Here is a 23,885-nt window from a genome sequence, read left to right on the forward strand (position 1 = left end):
TATTACCAAATAAAGTTAACTATTGCTAATAGATTTAACTCTATTGATAGACTATTTGTCTATCAAAAAATCTTGTAAGATTTTAACACTTTAATGGGAGTTATCTCATTGGAGAAGAATCTTTGCATTTTCCTCTACCAACTTTAATGCTTTTAAAATTAATAAACAGTAAACTTAGTGGGATCTTATATTCTTTGCATTTTCGCTGCTTTCAATTTTACGTTTTTACCATAGTTATATATGTGTTTTTCATATCAACTTCTATCTCAATGGATACTATCATGTACATTGTCATTAATGAAGAAAATAAATTGATAGAGAAATAGTAACAGACACATTTCCTATTTGTCTTTTTGTTTGTTTCTCCTAAAAATTATATCTGAAAACTTTTTGGGGGTAATTTGGCTTAAATTAGAGGTCTTGTGCCAAGCTTTCTACAAACTCATTTTCCCCCTCTACTGCCTCTCAATATTTATGAAACTGTTATTTATAATCTTGTACTACCCTCTTCTGTAAGGTTTTGCAAATGAATTTATATTCTAAACTTGTGTTTCTCTTGATTGTTATATTTTCCTGTTTGGCAAGAAGATCAAATGTTTGCTGGTTGAGGTGGATTCTTGATCTCTTTGTTGTGATGATTATCTTGCAGCTGTCAAATATCTGAGAAAGAATTGAGGAACCAGGGTTTGAAATATTGCATATTCTATTAGACACGTTGGTTCTGCTGAATTGCTTTCTCTTTTTTTTAAAAAAAAAATCTGTTACAATGGAGCACTCTCCACATCAATACCATTTTTAAAATTTCTACAGAAAATGGTGACAATCCATATTCTCTTTTCCTTGTCTCTCTGTTTTTAGGCATTTTCATGTTTTAAGATTTCAAGTTGGAGCTATTGTAATTGCATGAAGTATTCCTTTGTTCTTTTTGCCATTTTGGGATCTTTGCTTTATCTAATGTATTATTTGTACACAGATAGCTGAATTATAAATGACTTATATTGATAACTAGTCACTTCTAGTCTGTTGAGATGTGTGTGTGTGATGCTAATCCATCCTTTACCATATCTGTTCCTCCTAATTCTCTTGTTGAAGAAAGTATCTATGAAATGTAGATTTATTTATGGTCAGCCTCTGGTTTCTTTTGTTTCTTAATCTTAAACCACATTTTCCTGTTTTCAAATATTTTCTTTATCCTCTCAATTACATGTAAAAGCAATTTTTGACACAATTAAAAATTTTTTCAAATTCACATTCTCTCCTTTCCTTTTCCTTTCAATGAAAAAGTAAATAATTTTATATAAATTATATATGTGCAAAACATATATCCATCTTAGTCATGTTGTGAAAGAAAACACAGATCAAAAATCCCCAAGAAAAATAAAATAAGTTTTTAAAAAATGATGTTTCTCTCTGCATTCAAATTACGTTAGTTCTTTCTTTGAAAGTGGCTAGCATTTTTCATTATAAGTCTTTCAGAATTGTCTTGAATCATTGTATTGCTAAGAATAATTAAGTCGTTCACAATTGATCATTATACAGTATTCCTGTTACAGTGTACAATGCTCTCCTAGTTCTGTTCATTTCACTTTGCATCAGTTCATGTAAGTATTTCTGGATTTTTCTGAAAACATCTTGCTTGTAGAACCACATTTTCCAATAAAATATTTCACCATCATCCACTAATACTTTCCATCTTTGCATTAAAGCCACAAAATTTTAAGTTATATGCTGACATGATTTGGTTGATCTTATTACATTCCTTGTGTATTTCATCATCCTTTGGAATAGATATTGATAGATAAACCACAACTATCATCATGAAGTCTTTTTGCTTTGCTCATCATGAGCATTGTAAAGTGAGATGAACTACTTTTACTCCCTTGATGGAAAGTTTTGTCTCAGAAATATTGACTTGGCACCCATGTGGAGAATATATTTGAGGGATTGAAGTAGAATTGTAAGCTGTTAGGAGTCTATAGCAAAAGTCCAGGTGAGAAGTGATGAGGGCTTGAACTAAAATAGAATCTCTAGGCTCCCTAACGGCTCAGCTGAAATGGTACTTTATTCTCAAAACCATTCCTATGGTAGCTAGGTGGTACAGTGGGCACAGCACTGGCTGTAGTGTCAGGAGGAACTGAATTTAAATATGGTCTGTCACTTGACACTTACTAGCTGTGTGACCCTGGGCAAGTCACTTAGCCCCAACTATCACATAAATCTAGAGTAATAACAAAAAATCATTTGTTAACTCATTGAATGTCAGTGCTTTTTTTTTTCCAGTTTATCTTATATTTATCTAATTGTGTATATCATATCTGCTTTAGTCTCTTAATAGAATATAGGCCCCTTGAAAGCGGGGATTGTTTCATTTTTGTCTTTTTGTTTCTATCACCCAATACCTTGCATAAATAGGCACATAGTAAATTTTTTAATGAATAATTATTGAATACCTACTCTTTACAAGATCCTGTTCTTGGTACTAGAATTTCAAAAACAAAAAATGATATATTCCTTGTACTCAAGAGAGCTTATCATGGGGGAAGGGAGGGAAGTGGTTTAGAAAGAAGACCTTCATAGTCTAGCCTCCTCCAAACTTTTTAGTCTTCTCATACCTTACTTTTCACCATATCCTCTTTTATTAGTGATACTGACTTTGTGACTGTTCCAAGAATAAGACCGTGTCTCAGTTTCAGGCATTTTTTCTGGCAGTCCCCCATGTTTAGAGTATTCTTCCTCCTAATCTCTATTTATTGGCTTCTCTAATTTCCTCTAAGTCCTAAGTAAAATTCTATATTCTAAAAGAAGTCTTTCCCAACACCTCAGAATTCTAATGCCCCCCCTTCTCCTCTCCTCTTCTCTTCATCTCCTTCTCTCCCTCTTTTTCTATTATACACACACCCACATATATATATGTGTGTGTATATATATTTCTAGAAAGAGAGAGAGAGAGCACTTGTTTGTGTATATATTTGTTTGTTGTCTCTTACTTTAAATTGTGATCTCCTTGAGGGCAAGGACCTGTATTTTTCTATCTTTTTGCAGATCCTTAATAAATGTTTGTTGATTGGTTGATTAGAAGATCTTTCTGGAATTGATCTGGTTGTATCAAACCTAAAACTCTATTATAAAATAATGGTCATCAAAACCATTGGTACTGGCTAACAAAAGTGGATTCTTGGATCAGTGGAATAGGTTAGGTTCACAAGACATAATAATCAATGATTATAGTAATCTAGTATTTGATAAAAATCCAAAGTCTCCAGCTTCTGGGATAAGAAGTCACTATTTGACTAAAATTGCTGAGAAAACTGGAAAATAGTATGGCAGAAATTAGGCATTGATGCACACCTACTACCTTATATCAAGATAAGGTAGAAATGGATTCATGATTTAGACATAAAAGGTGATACTATAAGCAAATGTGGAAAATAAGGGATAGTCTGCCTCTCAGATCTGTGGAGAAGGAAGGGATTTATGGCCAAAGAAGAACTAGAGAACATTATGAAATGCAAAATGGATAATTTTGATTATATTAAATTAAAAAGATTCTGTACAAACAAAATTAATATAGCAAAGATTAGAAGGAAAACAGAAAGCTGGGAAAAATTTTTACAGCCAATATTTTTGATAAAGACCTCATTTCTAAAATATATAGGAAATTGACTTAAAATTATAAGAATAGAAGCCATTTTCCAGTTAATAAATGGTGAAAGGATATGAACAACTTTCAGATGAAGAAATTAAAGCCATTTCTAGTCATATGAAAAAAATGCTTTAATTCACTATTGATCAGAGAAATGCAAATTGAGACAACTCTAAGGTACCATTATATACCTCTCAGATTGGCTAAGATGACAGGAAAAGATAATGATAAATGTTGGAGGGGATGTGGGAAAACTGGGACATTAATACATTGCTGGTGGAGTTGGAAACCAATCCAGCCATTCTCTACCCCTCTTCCTGGACACTTTTGCTATTTAAGATTGTATTGGCTCTTTTCGTTTTTTTCTTTTTCATTTTTAGGATCTGTTCTTTCTGATATATTTTCCCACCAGCCTCCTTTCCCATTTCAGCCCAAGTTTTAATTCCTTCCAAGGGTTAATACCATTATAATACAAACCTGATTGAAAGAAACTATTGTGACACACCTTGTAATATCCCTAATGAGAAATTATTTTATCCACTTAACTATTGAGCGTTTTCTTTACTGTTTCAAAAGAAGAGGTGACCTTTCTTGATTATAGTTCTGACCACATCCATTTCCCTGCATAGAATTGAATTTAGAGCTGAGTGGTCTTTCTTTGGTCTGTCTTGGAGTATATTTGACGAGAAAATGGTTTAATTTCCTGTTGTACCATCTGTGCTTTGTTTCTTTTCTAATTGAGTTTCAATTTGCTTCACATCTAAGACTTGAATATTTTGAATTTCCTAAAACAATTTTTTTTTACAACCCAGGAAAACTTTTGGCTCCATGCTATTGTAGAAATTTTCTTCTTCAGCATATCAGTATTAGTTTGCTTACCACTTTCTTTGTCTCTCATCATTTGGAATCCATATCATCTTTCTATAATATCATTCTATTTAAATCATTGATGCTAATGTCTCTAGTTCCTTTTTTAAATAGTTTGTTGATTTTCACTTTCTTAAACATGTTCTGCCCTTAAATTACAGTCTTTTTCTCTGTTTTGTCCCCCAGTGAGAGCATAGTAGACATAGAAAACCAACAATTAGATCATCTGTTCTTGGCTGTTTCTCTGATACTTTGTGAGCACTAGGCCCAATCTTTTTGGGTCTTCATAACTCGACCCAAATTGCTGTTGGAAAGTCAGACCAATTTAAGAGACAGCATCACATAATGGAAAGAATTCAACAAAGGGATCTGAGTTTTACTGCCAGTTCTGCTGGCAACTCCATTGTTTAACCTTGTTCGAGTCTCTTTTTCTGTATTTGTTTGTGAAATAAGGGAGAGATTAACAGGGAGAATTATATAAACCATTAAACGAAATCTTTTAGCCCTAACATTAAGATGCTGTATTCTGTGCTGGTGACCCATCAAATTCTTTAACTTCATAGTTCCACATTTTTCTTGGTCTCACTAAACTCCATATCTAATCTATATTATTTTTGCACATGTCTGGCTAAGATATGGACATAATCATTAAAGAGATACTGTCTCAATTGTATCTTCCTTATATATCACCTCTGTCTCAAATATACTGAAGTATTACTCACACTGGGAACTTCATTTGCTTAATCATTCTTCCACTTTATCCAGTCTAACAGCTTCTCTTAATAATAATAGCTAGCCTTTATGCAGTGCCTTAAGGTTTGCAAAGCATTTTACATAGTTTAATTCATTTTATCCTCATAACAATCCTGTAAGATAGGTGCTATTATTTTATAGAAAATTGCAAAACAGAGATAGATAGAAATCAAATGACTTGCCCAAGATTGCACAACTAGTAATTGTCTGAGGTAGGATTCCAACTCAGGCTTTCTTCCTTACCCCTCCAATAGTATATTATTTATTCAATTACATTTAAAGATAGTTTTCAATATTCATTTTTGTAAGATCCTGATTCCAAATTTCTCTCCTTCCCTCTCCCCAAGACAGTAAATAGTCTGATATAGGTCATGCATGTAGAGTCATTTTAAATATATTTCTATATTTGTCATATTGTGAAAGAAAAATGAGAACGAAAGAAAAAAAATAAGAAAGAAAAAGCAAGCAAACAAACAAAAAGGTAAAAATAGTATGTTTTCATCTGCATTCAGTCTCCATATTTCTCTCTCTGGATGCAGATGACATTTTCCATCCCAAGTCTATTGAAACTGTCGTGGATCACTATATTGCTGAGAAGAACTAAGTAATTGATTGTTACATAATCTTTTTTAAAATAGTATTTTATTTTTCCAAATACATGTAAAGAAAGTTTTCAACATACATTTCTGTACAACTTGGTGTTCCAAAATTTTCTCTTTCCCTCTGTTATCTCCCCCTTTCCCAAGATGCAAGCAATCTGACATAAGTTAAACATGTACAATCCTTTTAAACATATTTCCATATTTGTCATGTTGTGCAAGAAAAATCAGACCAAAAAGGGAAAAAAAAGCCACGAGAAAGAAAGAAGCAAACAAAAAGGCAAAAATACAATGCTTTGATTCACATTAAATGTCTATAGTCCTCTCTTTAAATGGAGATGGCATTTTCCATCCCAAGTGTATTGGAATTGCCCTGAATCACTATTACTGTGTCCAGTGCTCCAAATGGCTCCTGTGCTCTATTCTCTGTACCTCCTAGTGATGTAGCTGACTCCTTGCCTAGTTTGGTCTCCATGATCTGCTATTTTCAAGTTGCCCCTACAACCATTTGAAATTAGTTATCTTCCTTGGCCTTCTGCTACCTTATTCCTAAAATAGTTTAACTCAGCAGTGAAAATAGATGGACATAGTGGGAATGGATTTGGAGTCGGAGGATTTGAGTTACTCCATGCTCTGCCTCTTATTAACTATTTGACTTGTAGCAAACCATTTTAACTCCAGATACCTTTTTTTCCTTACTGCACATGAAGACATTACACTAGTTAGTCTCTAAAGTCTGTTCCAGTTTTAAGTGACAATTTGACACACATATAGCTTATGAAATCTTACTTCCAAAATACATTGTATCATGTCAGTCTTGGCTTACTATGAAGTAACATGTAAAACTTTACTGGACTTTTACGACAGGCCAAACCTTGGAACCATTTCTTGTTGCTTCTTTAGAAAACTCCCAGGGCAGATATGTAGCACAGTGGGTAGAGCACTGATCAAGTGCTAGACACTTGACACTTATTAGCTATATGACTCTGGGAAGGTCACTTAATACTGACTGTTGCACAAAAAAAGAAAAAAGAAAACTCCCCACCACAGTTTTTCTCCAAAAGCCTCTGATGCTCTTAACCCCTGATCTTAATTTTTAAAAGATAATTTTACCTCTTACTTAAAGTAACTCTGCTGTATCAGAATATATCTGAAAAATTGTTTCCAGTTCTGGGTTAGATCTGGGTTAGGTCTGAATGATATGATTCTATAAACTTCAGTCTTGTTCTTTCTTAACTCTGCTCTTTTCACACAGAAGAGAGCTCATCTCTCCAGTCTATTCTCATGCAACTCCCACCCCCATGCCCCAATTCCCTTAATTATTTTGTTTTCAGCTTCATTACATCTGTCTTGTGGCTTAGAGACCAGAGCTGTTTAAAGAGTTCCAAGGGCAACTGTGCCAGAGCTTTGTACAAAGAGAGAAGTGTTTTTTGTGTGATTGCTTGTCTCTTTCTTAGAGATGCCCAGAATTTTATTGTGCCTTTTTAACCCAAGCCATCTTCAGGGACTAGTCATAGTGAGTCCTATATTCCATCCCTGTGCTACATGGGACTGACACCTCACATCCTCTCAAAATTCTGCTGTTATTTTCCCCAATCTATATGAAATTCAGTGCATGGAAATTTTTATTTCTAAGTACCTTTATTATGTCTTAAGAGGCATAAACTTATTCTTGAGAGTTGTGAGTATTTTAATTGGGAGCCGCAGGCACATTGTTATTGGCATATAGAAGAATAATTACCATTGACATTTTTTGTAAAGTCTCCCAGTGAATATACTCTTATCTTTTGCTAATGCATTCAAACCATCAGGCAATAAGTATTGAGAGCTTACTTTGGATCCACTTGCACAGACACTGTGGAAAGGCAGATTTATAACTGTTGGAATCCTAGTGTTAAGTCAGCTTGAAACGAGGTACAAGTGGAACTGAGAAACAATGCTTGTGTTCACACCTGTATTCACTGGAGTTCACATGTTTGGGAGATTTCAGGGTTTAGTATGAGATATCCGAATTCACACTTCCCTTGAAGCTCTCAGGGCCAGAGAGCACTCTGGGAGAAACCCATAATCCCTCTCTCTCAGAAGAGATCCTATATAAGAAACAAACAGAAGCCCTCTCTCAGAGGTAAGAGAGATTCATTCCATCTGGAGGCTGAAGAAAGCAGAGGCAAAGGACAAAGCTGCAAGAGCTCTTAGAACCAAGTTGAGAGAGCAGAGGTAGAAGCAAGGGACAATCTGAAAGAGCTCTTGGAACCAAGCAGAGAGATAGGACTCTGAGCTAACTGGGCCCAAGGAAAAAGACAAGACTTGGAAGGATGTCAGGGAGGGTGTGAGCACCTTCTTTTTATGGTGTTTTCACTCCTTTTTTGAGCAGTCAGGGAAGGTGTGATCTTCTTTTTGGGGTTCTCACCTCTTTGAGAAGTCAGGGAGGTCATGACCACCTATGTTCTAAATCAAAAGAAAGGGGGAGATGTTGGAATCCTAGTGTTAACTCAACTTGAAACAAGGTACTAAGTAGAACTGAGAAACAATGCTTGTGTTCACACTTGTACTCACTGGAGTTCACACATTTGGGAGATTTCAGGGTTTAGTATGAGATATCCAAATTCACACCTCCCTTGAAGCTCTCAGGGCCAGAGAGCATTCTGGGAGAAACCCATAATCCCTCTCTCTCAGAAGAGATCCTATATGAAGAAACAGACAGAGGCTCTCTCAGGGAGTTGAGCTGAAAACACTGAGAGAAGAGTTCAGCTGAATTAGATTGGAGAAGGGAGTGTCAGTTCAGTTGAGGAGAAGCACTCTCTTGGAGGCACAACCAGATTCAACACTCTGGGAGATTGAGAGCCAGATATAACATCTCTAAAATGGGCAAAATAAACTGCTTTGTCTACCTTGTAGGATTGTTGGGAGGGTCAAAGGAGATAATGGAAGAAAATATGCTTTATTTACTGTAGAACAATCTACTTTATGTACAATATTATGTCACAATTAAAAGTGTTATTTACACATTACTTTTCTGCTTTAAAATAAAATGATTACATGTAATCTCCTTTTTTCTCATATTCACCTGTGCTCAAGGAGGTGAGAGAGTAGTTTGTGAATGTCAGAGATGAGATGTCACTTAGGCCTTTGCTATCTCTAAACACAGTCTTCTTTCCATTAAAATAGGCAGAGATATAAAATAGAGAAGCCACTGATAAAATAGAAAAAAGACCCCATATGTGACCTCCATTGAATTATACTGAATATTTGTTTACTCCTCTGAAAAATGGAGGGGAGAACACATACTCTGCCTTCTCTAAATGGATCACCAGCAGATTTAGCAGAAAAACATTTTTCTTAAACTTGAAAGAACTGTGTATGTTAGGTGTTATGATGGTAATAATCATGATGATGGTGACCTGGTCCCTGCCTTTAAGCTTAGATTAGACATACATGAAACATCAGAGAGCAAAATAGTGTCTATTAAGGGAGCAATGATGAAAAGAGGAGTGCTAGATGGTGCAGTGGTTAGACTGTGGCAGGCTTGGAGTTAGGAAGACTCATCTTGATGTCAAATATGGCTTCAGACATTTACTAGCTGTGTTATCTTAGGCAAGTCACTTAATCCTGTTTCTCTCAGTTTCCTCATCTGTAAAATGAACTGGAGAAGGACCAAAAAACCCAAGGACCAAAACCCAAAAAAACCCAAATGGGATCATGAAGAGTCAGGAGAGACTGAAACAACTAAACAATAACATTGAAGAAATAGAATGATATAGCTGGAAGGATCTTGGATCTGAAGTTAGGAGATTACTGTTAACATTTTTTCTCTGACCTCAAAGAGTTCTGTCCCTCTGGGCAAAGTCATTTAACTTCTTTGTGTCATCATCTGATGGTGTTAAATTATGTGGAACAGACAAGTAAGACAATTCATAACGAGTCACTAAAAGGAGGGAAAGAGTGTGGGCTGGAATATTAGGGAAAGTTTTATGGAGGAGGTGGGGCTTGAGCTTGACCTGAAAAGTAGGGTAGATGATGCACTAGAATAAAGAAGAGAAGGGGAATGGCATTCTAGTTTGGGAAAATAGCATGAACAGAGGCTTTGATTTGATATTTTGATACGATATTAATTTGTAAAATAATGAAATCAGATTGTGATTTACATGTTAGACTGATGACTATAAACTTGATCCAGTAGAGAGCCAGGGAAATTTTTAAAATAAATAATAACCTTAAGAAAGCAGTGATGGATTATCTGAGGGCAGGGAAGGAAAATGAAGCCATGGAGACCAGGTATAAGAGTTTAACAAATTTTAAAAAATTTATTTATTTCTGAATTCAGTAGTTTTTATTTTTCCAAATACATGCAAAGATAGTTTTCAACATTCATTTCTGTAAGATTTTGAGTTTCAATTTTTTCTTCTCCCTTCCCTACCTTATCCTTTCCTAAGATCATAAGCAATCTGATATAGTTTATGCATATACAATCATTTTAAACATATTTCCATATTAGTCATTTTTGTGGAAGAAAAATCAGAACAGAAGGGGAAAACCATGAAAAAAAAAACAACCCCCCCCCAAAAGTGAAAATAGTATGCTTCAATCTGCATTTAGTTTCTATAGCTCTCCCCTTGGATGCAGATGGTATTTTCCATCCCAAGTCTGTTGGAATTGGCTTGGATCATTGTATTGCTGAGAAGAGCCAAGACTATCATAGTTGATAATCACACAGTCTTGCTGTTATTGGGTACAATGTTCTTCTGGTTCTGCTTACTTAACTCAGCATCAGTTCATATAAGTCTTTAAAGACTTTTCTGAAATCAGCCTGTTCATATAGAACAGTAACATTCCATAACATTCATATATCATAACTTATTCAGCCATTCCCCAACAGATGGGCATCCACTCAATTTCTAATCCCTGGCTACTACAAAAAGAGCTGTTTTACATATATGGGTCCTTTCCCTTCTTTTATGATTTCTTTGGTATATAAATAAACCCAATAGTGATCAAAAGGTATGCTCAGTTTTATAGACTTTAGGACATGGTTTCAAATTGCTTTCAAGAATGGGTGGATCAGTTCACAACTCCAGCAATAATGCATTAGTGTCCCAGTTTTCCCACATCCCCTCCAACATTTATCATTATTTTTTCCTATCATTTTAACCAATCCGAGAGGTGTAAGGTGGTATCTCAGAGTTGTTTTAATTTGCATTTCTCTAATCAACAGTGATTTAGAGCATTTTTTCATATGACTGGAAATGGCTTTAATTTCTTCATCTGAAAGGTGTCTTTTCATATTCTCCGACCATTTATCAATTGGGGAATAGCTTGTCTTCTTATAAATTCGAGTCAGTTATATATTTTAGAAATGAGGCCTTTATCAGGAACATTGGATGTAAAAAATTTTTCCCTTCTGTCTTGACTGAATTGGTTTTGTTTGTGCAGAGCTTTTTTAATTTAATGTAATCAAAATTATCCATCTTTCATTTCATAATGTTCTCTAGTTCTTCATTGACCATTAAGTCCTCTCTTCTCCAAAGATCTGGCAGGGACCCTTTCCCTTGTTCTCCTAATTTGCTTATAGTATTACCCCTTATGTCTAAATCATGAATTCATTTGACATTATCTTGGTTTAGGGTATAAGATGTTGAATCCAGGTATAAAGTAATGAGACCCAGAACTAGGGTGATTTCTGTGGAAAAGAAGAGATTTTTGACAGGGATATATTTTGTAGAATATTTTATTTTATGTTGAGTTTGAGTAATGAAAAAGGTTATACTTCAGTATTTGGGAGTTATAGTGTTAGAGTTTTGGTGAGATGTCAGGATTTAGAAATAAAAATTTGGAAGTTATTTGTATAGAGATATATTAGCTGAGATGATAGCAGCACATAGGATTGCTAAGGGAGAGAATGTTGAGAGAGTAGAGCAAAGGGCCAAGGGTTTAACTAATAAGAGGTTGTGAAGAGGAAGAGCCAATGAAAGAAATGGAATCAGAGAAGTAGAAGAGAGCCAGAACAATGTAATGGAAGTCAAAGAGGAGTAGAGGACAATCTTAAATCTTTTGAGGTTAACATCTTAGAAGAATATTAAAGTCTTCAAAGAATACATCAGAAATAAAATTCTGGGCTAAATGGATTTAAGAGTGTAACCCAGTATAGCACAGGCTGGCACATTCCAGGAAGCTGTGGTCACATATAGACTCTGTGTGTGTGTGTGTGTGTGTGTGTGTGTGTGTGTGTGTGAGAGAGAGAGAGAGAGAGAGAGAGAGAGAGAGAGAGAGAGAGAGAGATTTATCCTTCCATTGCTTCTTCCAGACCACTAGCTCTCTTGAAACCATGCCCTGGATGATGTAATTCACTCAGTTTTAGGCCACACTCTAGGACCAGTTTGTTTAGATTGGTGATTCAACCAGCGTAGATATGTATGGGGTCTACAATATCTAACTTCCTAAAGATCTCAGATCATGCTTAATATCCAGTCCCAACTCTCTAGGCCATCTCTTTGCCAGATTGTCTGCTGTTGCTTGTATACTACATCCTACATTTTCTCTCCTCCTTCCCTTTTTGCTCTGTAAATAGTAATCAAATCAATACTACCATTCTTCTGGAGGGGGTAGGTCTGCTGACTTAATTTCCCTGTGACTTCCCGAAGCAAAATATCCATTTGTGTTGTCTTTCCCTTACTAGAATGTAAACTTGAGCATAGGGACTGAATTGTTTTTGTATGTATATCCCTGGCATCATGCTTGGTACATAGTAAGTACTTAATAAATTCTGTCCATTCATTCATTGGGTCATGAATTGCCCAGGCTGTTTCCGTATTCTTACATATCTGTCAATTTATATACCACAGTGATTGGATACTGTCATTTCATCAATTTTAGTGTCTTTAATATTTTCATTCTTCATCAAGGCAGTATGAAGTTCTTTCATTAGGAATAGTATGTCTCCCAAGAACCCTTTTTTATTTAAGATTTACCTATTACAATCAATTTGTAGTATGCAAAAATTTTAATGTTTGAGTCACAATACTGGAAAGCACATAAAATAGTGTTAAAAAACAGACTTCTCTGCCTCAGTTGCCATCTTGAAAAAGACCTTCCCAGATCCCCCTCAGAGCTGGAAGGAATCTCTCTTCCTAAAACCTCTCCAGCTGTCTCTTTAAATCTCTTTTATGCATTTATTTTTGAATTTGCCTTGTAGATACATATACAGTTGGCACTTGAATTGAACTGCAATGTATCTGGGGAAGTGGAGAATAGTGGAGAGATTTCAAGACTGGCACTTAAGACCCAGGTTTTCGTCCCAGTTCCACCATCAATTCTCTATGTGCCTTCTTTGTTTATGTCTCAGTTTCCTTCTCTGTGCAGTGAAAGAATTGGACTAGATTATTTTGAAATCCTATTCTTGATAAACTGGAAAGAACTTGTAGAAACTGTAACCTTTCATCTGAGGATGAGCCTAGACAAATCCCAAGAAGCTCATCACTAGCACATTATGTACAAGGGCATGAAATATTAAAATCATGGATTCTTAAGCATGTCATTTCCCAAGGTGTGATGGAGTTGAGTTGTCTGGTAGATGTAACACCAACATGAATAAAATAAGGGATCTTTTGAAGCGTCAAATCATGTTTGAAGAAATGAAATTATCCCTTTAATTTCTTTTGTCTTAGCAAATGATTCCAGGTTTTTTTACTTTTCCTCATGATGCTTACTTTTCAATCCTTTGTTGTCATTGTTGTGCCTTCTCCAAGTTTTCATATTCCTGTTAAAATGCAGTGATCCAGTCTATGTACAGCATTCTAATAATAGACTAGTGCTATAGTGCTATAGAAGAAGGAGCACTTGCCAGCCACTTCCTTGCTCATACCTTTTTCCTTAATCTGACTTGACATCACCCTGATGCATGGAAGAGCGTAGTGGCAGAAAGGATGGTGCAAAGCATCCTGACCTGGGCTGTGAACTTAGTTAGGCCTTAGACAACTTAGATGGGCTGGGGAGGCTGAGGAGTACTTAAACTGCTCTGGGTTTCAGATTCATTTTGATACACCCAGCATTTATTGACTATATCCCAGGTCCTAGGTACAATATCAGATTCTGGGCTTATAAAGATAAAAATTTTTAAAAACCCACTCTCTAGGAACTTATATTCTGTAAGGGAGAAACAACACATACACAGATAAATCATTACAAAATGAGGACCTTTTTTGGGAGATGGGGAGGACACTAAATATCACTAATTCTTTTTCAATTTGGCATTTACCAGTAATTCTTGGTGTTTTTCTTCTGTTAGTGTTTCATTGGTCTTTCTCTAAGCATTTTTTTTTTTATTTGAGGTTTTTAGGGCTTGATCCATCCACCTTACATTTTTCTCTATACTATTTCAATGAGGATTTGGACCCAGCTTCTGAAATTTTCTATTTGTGTGACCCTCAGCAAATCATTTCACCTCTTGGAGCCTCTGTTTCCTCATCTGTAAAATGGGAACACCAAATCTTTGTACCACCAACATCCCAGGATTTTTGCCATGAAATGCTTTCTGAACCATTAAGTATCATAGAAATGGGCATTTTGAACATAACCATGGGAAATTATCTCTATCTAATTGGAAGCTTCAAAAATAGTGCCTAGTTGTCATTTCTGGAAGGAATTATTAGGTCAAAGGATCATAGATTTAGAGTTGAAAGAAAACTTAAAGGTTGAGTCAAACATTCTCTTCTTAGAGATGAGGAAACGGAGGTTCAGAAAGCTAATGAACTTGCCCAGGGTTACACAGCTAATAAATATCAGGACAGGACTTGAACTCATTTCTTCCTGACTATCATAAAGTCCAGCCTTCTACCTACTCAGCCATGTTCAACCATTTCCTTTTTTTAAAAAGAGCATTTTCTTCACTCCATGTCATTCTCACTATCTTTTGTTTTGAAGCAGGAGTTTGCCTCAGTGTTAAGACAGTTCATCTAAAGTTGGCTCCTGATAGCATTTGTGTATTTGATTAATCTGTTCTTGCAAAAAGACCTAGAGCTAAGCTGGTCTCCTTTTCTTCAACTGATCTAAAGAACTTCTGGAAACTGCCCCTCTGTGAAAAGCTTTCTGAATTTATTGTTATGGCTAAATAGATCTCAGTAGAAAAAGCTTCCTTGAGAAAAGCACAAGGGGTGGCTTAAAGTGACTCAATCCCAGGCAGAAATTTCAATGAAGAAAATTGCCTGTTAAACTTTAAGCCATTAGAGGAATACTTTAGTTTTTGAGTTAATGGAGAACTCTAATGCACCGGTGTGGCCAGGGATATGTACAGTAACTTTGCCATGACCTCTGAACTCTACCTTCCCAAGCAGTGTTTTCAGACCTAGCAAATGAAGCTTGTCACAAGCTCACGTAATCACTCAGAAATGCAAATGCGCTGTCATTTTGTGACCTGTGTTGCGAAAATTAGAAAGAGGAAGTTATGTTTTGCTGTTGCATGAAGCTCAAATCAGAAGGGAAGATGTGAACCTATATGGAAAACTTGTAAGTGATATTTTTCCTTCTTTAGTCTTTAATGACATGTAAAACAGTAGCAAATGGGTTTTTTTAAAAGTATTTTTTATGTTGACTTGGGAGTTAGAGACTTTAGGTGACACCATTGTTGCTCCCATGGCAGGAAGCCCTGAAATGTTTTTTACAGCAGAATGGTGGTTGTGAATATGACTGTGTTTAATATATTCAGTTGTAATTATGTGTTAGGAGTCATATTTTGTGACAACTTGTCACCGACTAAAATGGGGATTTCCTGAGACTATGAATAAATCTCTAAAGTAAATTAAATCATATTAACTTAAATGACTACTCCTTGAAGTTCTTTAATGTGTTTTGCTTCTTTACTGCCAATGATCTAGCCACATAGGAAGAAATTTGAAGGGAATAATCTGCTGTTTTCAGAATCTCATAATGGGGTAAGTTCAGAAATTAGTATTTGGTTGAAGTGATTGATGAGTATGCTGACAGACAAGGTGGTATATAGTAGGCACTGGACTGTGATAAGGAAAACTGGGTTCTGATCCAGGATTGGCTATTAGACATGTGATTCAGAGAAAACTATTTAGTTTCTCTGGACTTGTTTCAGTGTAATTCAACAAATATTTTAAGCATCTACTATCTTAGGCACAGTTTTAGGTGCTAGACTTAAAGTGATAAAAATTTAAAATACCCTAATCCTCCAGAAGCTTATAATCTACTAGGGAAAAACTACATATTCATAGATAAGTTAATACAAACTATATACAGGGTAATTTAGGAGAGAGGGGAGATATTAACAATAGGGGAAATTGTTAAAAGTTTTTTTTGTGTAGGAAATGGTGCTTTCACTGAGCCAATAATGAAGCTAGTTATTCCAAGAGGCTTTTTCTCCTCAGCAACTCTATGAAATAGAATAGCACCAAACTTATTCCCATTTTACTAATGAAGAGACTGATGCTCAGAGATAAATGATTTGTTCTTAATAGTAATTATGTTTCTAGAGTCTTATTCCTGTTCTTTAAAAACTAATGTGTGAGATAAAAGTAAGGCAATATAAAGTTTAAAAATCATCATACTTTAACATTTATTTTTTAAAATTATGAGTTCTCATTTCTCTTCTTCTCTGTGTTCCTCCCCCAGCCATTGAGAAAACAAGCAATATAATATCAATTATACATATGAAGTTAATGCAAAACATTTGCATATTAGAAAGCAAGACAACTTAAAAGTAAAGATAAAGTTGCCTTGACCACTAAATCTCTTGTCCTTTTACCAGAGCTAGGGAAGAACATATGAATGTGTTTGGGAATTGAGACCTGGGTTGCTGCCCATTGGGGACAAAAAGGGAGAAATCACAAAGGAAGCTGGGTGGCAACTCCATGTACTGAGTAACAACTCAGGGAGTCCAGCATTCCTATCATGCGCCCTGTAACTTCTTCCTACCATTTTTTTCATGCCAAAACCAGTGAGTATTTTACATTCTGGCTACTGTATCACACTGACCTTCTTTTACCCTAATTTATTCAGATTAGGAATGATACAAAATAAGCTTAAGCAAAAGAATTCCCAAAACTTGGGTAAGACCTGAGGAAAGGTAACAGACTCTTTCTTCAAGAAAAAGGCTTTCAAGCCACTATGTATGCAGAGTGGAAGAAATGAATGAACATTTCCTGGAAACATTGGATAAATCATCAGAAAAGGCTCTGCTGTCTGAGTGCCAGCCATGCAGGGATGATAAATGCACAAAGAGTGGTTTTTGCTTAAACTCTGGGCAGTGAAGGCTCTCAGCTTGAAGAGACCTTGACTCACCCTTGGTAACTTTAAAGATGCATAAGACTGGGCAGTTCTAAGAGACCTCAATCCTTCCATCCTTCATTTCTCATTCCCCTAGAAGGTTCTAAAACAGAGAACTGTGTCATTAATTGAATTTTGCTAATAATAAAATTTAAAATTTTTTCTAAATTTTTTTTTTTTGTCTAGCAAGTCTTTTTTTTAAATTTCCTTTGCTTGTATTTATTCCCCATTACAAGTATTTGTATTTTTTTTTAGTAGGAGGGATTTAGGGAGAATGAGAAATCATTAATTGTGTTGCCAAAGGAAAAGAAAAATTGACTGTTGAAACATTCTTTTTTTTTTTTTTAACATTTATAAATGTTATATATGTTATATATGTTATACATGTTATATCTGTTTTAAAATGCAGATTATGGATGTAGTAGTGCCAAATTGATAGAAAGAAGTAAAACAATTCCTGCACCCCTGGCAAGGTTTAAAAATGTGTCCCCATCAGAAGGAGGGGAACCTAGTTTAACAGGCACTGGAGAATCTAAACATCTAGCAAGACTTTTCAAAATCAGCAGATTTAAATGGCTCCTTCTAAGTAAAGATTGCCAGATGTGTCATGACACATTGGAAGCCACTTATTGTGCACTCATTGTGCAGAAGAGGAAACTAAGGTTCAGAGAGGGGGGAGGGCCTTGCCTACAGTCACAAAGTGGGTTATTGGTGGAGCCTACATAAACTAGAACAGGATTGGTTTTTTTTTTCCCCCACATTGCTATTTTCTAACATGCTGAGAGAAAATGTTCTGAAAAGATAAAGTATATATGGAATCTGCAGCTTGGACCACTACAGGATTTTGTTGTTGACTGTCTTGGAGGCGAACAGAGGCTGGTAGTGTCAGGCAGGCAGCCGGTGGCTGGTGTGCAGGCTGGTCAGGCTTGTGGGAGATGAAGGCATAGGAAGTGGTTTGTCCCTGGTTCTGACTGTCTTGTGGTGAAGTTCTGCTTTATATAACATTAATAGATTCTTTGTTAGATTCTATTTGAAACATGAAATTTACAAAGTGTCAGTGTTATATCTTTTAACAATTGAAACAGTTTTATTACTTTAGAATTATCTAAAAAGCTAATAAATATAAACAAATACTAGAATACACATAAAACTCATGCCATACTCAGCTTTGAATGCTACACAGGGTGGAATTTGTTTATGTTTTCATTTTTTTTTTAAAAATTCAAGATTCCAGGAAGAACTAGCAGGAAGGGACCTTGGAGATCCCCTAGTCCAACTCTCTTATTTTGCAGATACGGAAACTGAGATTACCTTAAACTTCACTGCACTCATTAAACTAAAATGAGCTCTTTGGAGAGGGATTTTTGGTTTTTCCTTCTCTCACACTCATTCAGGGCATTTAAGGATTGATTCCCTCCCTCCCATCTAGACATCCACAGCTCATACTCTGTTCGACACAAAGAGGTCTTAGAACAATTAGATCAATCTCCTTATTTTACAAATGAGAAAATTTTGGCCTAGAGAGATTGTGATTGATTTATCCACAATCACAAAGTGAATTAGTAGCAGAATTGAAAATACAATACAAGCTTCTTTGTTCTCAATCCAGTATTCAACTAAATTCACTAAATATTAACTGTATTGTGAAGAACTCTGTGTTTTTTCTCCTAGTGGAGAGCACAAAATTGAATAAAACATGATTTATGCCATCAGTTTGCTTAGGTTCTAGCAGAAAAGAAACAGCGAGCTACTAAGTAGATAGAAGAAAAAACTTGGAGGAAGACCTGGAGGAAGAAATTTTGCAAGAGACACACCTTCTTCATCTATAGAATGATAATAAGAACTCATGTATAATCTACCTCATAAGATGAAGATCAATTGAAATAATTTATAAAGTGTTTTACAAAGTATTTAAAGTGCTTTGTCAAGCCAATGTGTGACATTCACATAAAATTTGAATATAAAGTAAGATATTATAAATATGTGAGTGAGGTTCCAACAAATTACTACCTGAGATCTGAGAAAAGGAAGATTGTTTCTTATTAAGGAAATCGGGAAAAGCTTTATGGAGAAGGTAGAACCTGATATGCGTTCCAAAGTATGATCAGTTCATCAACAGATAGAGATAAGGGCTTTCAAGGCATTCTAGATGAGGGTAGAATGTACTCAAAAAAACCTATGAAAGCCTAGGGGTGAGGTGGGTCATAGATTGTAACTTATTTTGGTTAGATCCTAAGATACATAGAAATAATGGGTAGCATCAAAAGGTGGAAGACCTTGAATGTCAGGCAAAGGACCCTGAATTTTAATTGATAAGCAATAAGAACCATTGAAAATGAATGAAAGGAGAGGAAACCTGAACACCTCTATAAGTAATATTATTTGAGCAATGGTATGAAGGATGCCTCGGAAGGGGAGAGCAGACAGAACCTTTTCTCTGTATTATTCTCCCTTGATAATCTTATCTGCTTTCATGAATTCAAATAACTACACTGGTAGCTCTCAAATCTACATGTCTATCCCTTATCTCTTTCCCTGAAGGAAGTCTTGTACTACTAGTTGCCTGTGTTGTATTTCAAAAACATCTCAAAAAATAAGACCTCCAAAATGAAACTCATCTTTTTTTCACTTGAATCCTGTCCTTCCTTCATATTTCCCCATTTTAGCTGAAGATAACCACCATCATTCTTCTCATCTAAGTTCATAAGCTTAGAGTAGATTTCTCTTTCATTCCTCATAAAGAGTCAAAAATTTAATGGTATGATTGAAAGTTGCCAATCTTGTAGCTTCTACCACAACATTGCTCACATCTCTTCCCTTTACTTCTTTCTTACAACCTCTATTCTAGTACAGGTTCTTCTCACTTCTCACTTGGACTAGTGTTTTTGCCTTCTCTCCTGAGTGCCTAGCATAGTACTTCACACATAGTAGGTACTTCATGTATATTTAATTGAATTGTTCCAACTTCTCTATTTGTGAAGTAATATATATTAAATATAACCAGTGTTACCCTACTCTCAAGATTGTTGTGTAAGTCATACACCAACAATGAAACTATACTACACTGTTCCATGGGGCAAAAACAAGCAGAGCCATTTTCAAGCAGTTATCCAATAGTTATTAAGCATCTGTTATGTGTCAAGTACTGTTGCAGGTGCTGAAAAAACAAATACCATAAATGAAACAGTGCCATTATGCAAGGAGTTTACATTCAAACAGGAGTTTGCATTTTCCTCTTACTTCCATTGTTCCGTTATGCTTTGTCCTACTCCTGCTTTCTTCATAATAGGAAGCCATGTGGTAGGGTAAAGGGTCTTGGGTTGGGCTGAGATGTTCTAATCCTAAACCAATTAGTAATTCACTGTGGGTCCTTGGTCATGTCCTTTATCCTTTAAGGACTTCAGCTTCATCATCTGAGTGACATAATATTCAATTATCTTGAAGTCCCATCCAAAGAGAACAGTTAGAAGTTTGAAGCCATTTAACTCTATTCTGATTAGTCTGGGAAGAATTCATAAAGCAGGATGGCTTTTTAGGAGTCATTTTTATGATGATAGTCTATTGTGGAGAATAAGCATTCAAAAGTAACTTAAACAAGCAAAAATAAACTTTCCTGCATGCACATTTCTTTTTTTGGGAGGGGAGGGCAGTGTGTCAAAATTTATTATAGTTTTGTAGAATAATAGCATACTACAGAAGTTTGTTGAAATTAAGTTTAAGTTTGTGTAAAGAAGCATATATTATATTAGGAAGAATTTAATGATTATTGCAAAAGTGCACCAAGAATTAATGTAAATTTTAAAGTCCACATAAAGATAATTTATTATACAGGATAAGAGTATACTGTTTAGAGTGATTATTTGCTATATTAGAGTAATAGTCTCATTTGCTTAATGGAACTTATGTCAGGCACATTCACCATTATATTCTTCAGGAGATGCTATTGATTTCATTTTATTAAGCAAGATGTGCAAAGTAATGTTTGTTTATAAATGTAGATAGAATGTTTATTTATATCTTGTTTGTTATAGAAATGACTAGTCCTTATGTAGACAAAGAAATTTTTGTAGGCTCTATGTCTAAATAAAAACCTTTGATTTACCATTTCCTTCCCTCTCTCCCCACAACATAGTAGTTTATTTCCAAACAGCTTGTCCCAGTAGTTGGTCGAACTATCATCCAGTCTGGTTTCCAAGGCAGCCTGATTGATCCATCATATGGACTAATTTTTGATCCTGTTTTCAAAAATATAGAAAAATTAGATTTGACCCAACTTATAAATTGGTTCCTTAAGCTGAAATAATTATGCTATAATATTGTGATGAAAAAGTTGGAAAGAATTTCCCGATTTTTTAAAAATAATAGTGATCACAAGATCATGGGTTTTCAACTTGGAAGAACCTTAAAGATCATCAAGGCAAAAAACTCATTTTACAGATCTAAGGCTTAGAGCAGAATCAGGTGACTTGCTCAAGGTTATGTAGGTAATAAATAGCAATGACAGGATTTTCATGCAGGTCTTCTGACTCTAGATCCAGTGAGCTTTTTGTTAACTTTGCTGTCCATACATTGTTCTTTGATTGATGGAATTACTTATGACATGATCCGGAGGTCTTATGTTCAGATCTCAGCTCTGTTAGGACTCAAGTTTCCTCCTCTGAAATTAGGGAGGAACTAGATGACCTGAGATCCCTTCTAAATATAAATCTATTAACCTTTTTACTACTTGTGTGACCAAGGATAAGACCCTCTTTCTCTTTTGGTTCACTTTTATAAAATGAAGGAATTAAACTAATTGATATCTAAGCGCCTTTAAACTTACTGTGATCTTTTGAATAATAGTTATTTTATATAGAAACTTAAAAATAATTTAAGTGAGAAATCTGATTTTATTTGCATGTATTTAAATGAGAGAGGAATGGAAGCAGTGCCATAAAGGAAAGGAAATATATATTTATTCTTTCTTTTTCCTACTTCAGATCGTTCTTCAGTTCCTGCTCCTAGTTCTGCTCCTGTTCCAGGTGAAAACCAGTCTGACTCATCACCAGCACCAGAGGCTGAGGACCAACTACAAAGCCTCAGTCCTTTACAATGTGCCCAACAACAGGGAAAAAGACCTCAGATCAAGTGCCCAGCTGCCAAAACAAACCCTCCGAAAAAACCCCAAGGCAAGTGTTGGATATTTGGTTTTCCATCCAATTTTTCTTTCAAACTAATTTAAAGATCTAGTTATTTAATTGTAGAATTCAAAGTCAATCTGACTTTTTCACATTAATCAACTGTCATAATTGGCTGAGCTATTTATGTTTCTTTTATGTTGAGTTCTTGCTTATGAGATGGTTAAGTTTGACTTAGACCATTTTGCTCCTTTCTGGGCCTCAGTTTTCCCATTTGTAAAATAAAGTGTTTGTACTAGATAATTTTTGAGATTCCTTTCCATCTCTGATCCACTATATAGACCAGTTTTTGATCCTGTGTTTTCCAAAAGTATAGAAAAATTAGATTTGACTGAACCTATGGATTGATCCCTTAAGCTGAAAATACTTATGCTATAATATTGAAAATACTTGTGCTATAATATTGTGATGAAGAAGTTGTAGCTATAATTAAAATATTTAGGAAGAGAGACAGTGGGAATAAATAAATGATCTTTTTTTATCAGGCTACTTTCAAAGATAGAATTTTTTGTTCAGTTGTCCATTGTGCAGAAAGGTTTAGGGCAGGAAATTACACATTTTTAACTAGAAATGAGAATAGCCCACTTTTCTCAGTTCTGGGTAAGAGTTAGCACTGACCAAGGTAGAAAACATCCTCGATGAAGGGGCTTAAATTTGTTTTTACCACATTTTTCAGAAAAACCATTAAATTTTAGAGCCTTAAAGCTGAAAGGAAGTAACAGAGCTGTCTAACAGTGGAATGAATTCTTTCTTTCTTTCTTTCTTTCTTTCTTTCTTTCTTTCTTTCTTTCTTTCTTTCTTTCTTTCTTTCTTTCTTTCTTTCTTTTTTTTTTTAAATTTTAATAGCCTTTTATTTACAGGTTATATGTATGGGTAACTTTACAGCATTGACAATTGCCAAACCTCTTGTTCCAATTTTCCCCCTCCATCCCCCCACCCCCTCCCCCAGATGGCAGGATGACCAGTAGATGTTAAATATATTAAAATATAAATTAGATACACAATAAGTATACATGACCAAACCGTTATTTTGCTGTACAAAAAGAATCAGACTCTGAAATATTGTACAATTAGCCTGTGAAGGAAATCCAAAATGCAGGTGGGCAAAAATATAGGGATTGGGAATTTAATGTAATGGTTTTTAGTCATTTCCCAGAGTTCTTTCACTGGGCGTAGCTGGTTCAGTTCATTACTGCTCCATTGGAACTGATTTGGTTCATCTCATTGATGAGAGTGGCCAGGTCCATCAGAACTGGTCATCATATAGTGTTGTTGTTGAAGTATATAATGATCTCCTAGCCCTGTTTGTTTCACTCAGCATCAGTTCGTGTAAGTCTCTCCAGGCTTTTCTGAAATCATCCTGTTGGTCATTTCTTACCAAACAATAATATTCCATAATATTCATATACCACAATTTATTCAGCCATTCTCCAATTGATGGGCATCCACTCAGTTTCCAGTTTCTGGCCACTACAAAGAGGGCTGCCACAAACAGGAATGAATTGCTTTCTAAAGCAGTGAGGTCCCTGTAATAGTAGTTGATTTCATGTTGTTTTAAATATACTG

The 23,885-nt window shown here is 35.3% G+C and overlaps 1 protein-coding gene across 3 annotated transcripts in view; it reads left to right on the plus strand.

The window, feature by feature from the left end:
- The window catches only part of FGD3 (FYVE, RhoGEF and PH domain containing 3), a 189,073-nt gene that overhangs the window by 81,513 nt on the left and 83,675 nt on the right, over positions 1 to 23,885 (plus strand). Inside the window, exons 1-2 of one of the 3 annotated variants that reach the window (XM_003762189.4) lie at positions 15,280 to 15,360; positions 22,122 to 22,310. Coding sequence is in view for 1 of the 3 variants with exons in the window: in XM_031961088.1 (XP_031816948.1) it covers positions 22,122 to 22,310 (189 nt within the window). In the remaining 2 variants the exon portion in view is untranslated. Of the gene's footprint in view, positions 1 to 15,279; positions 15,361 to 15,414; positions 15,786 to 22,121; positions 22,311 to 23,885 lie in introns of those variants that run through there. The other 2 variants (XM_031961096.1, XM_031961088.1) reach the window with 2 other exon arrangements.

This window comes from Sarcophilus harrisii, chromosome 1, assembly GCF_902635505.1.
Source record: "Sarcophilus harrisii chromosome 1, mSarHar1.11, whole genome shotgun sequence".
NCBI classification, from domain to species: Eukaryota; Metazoa; Chordata; class Mammalia; order Dasyuromorphia; family Dasyuridae; genus Sarcophilus; species Sarcophilus harrisii.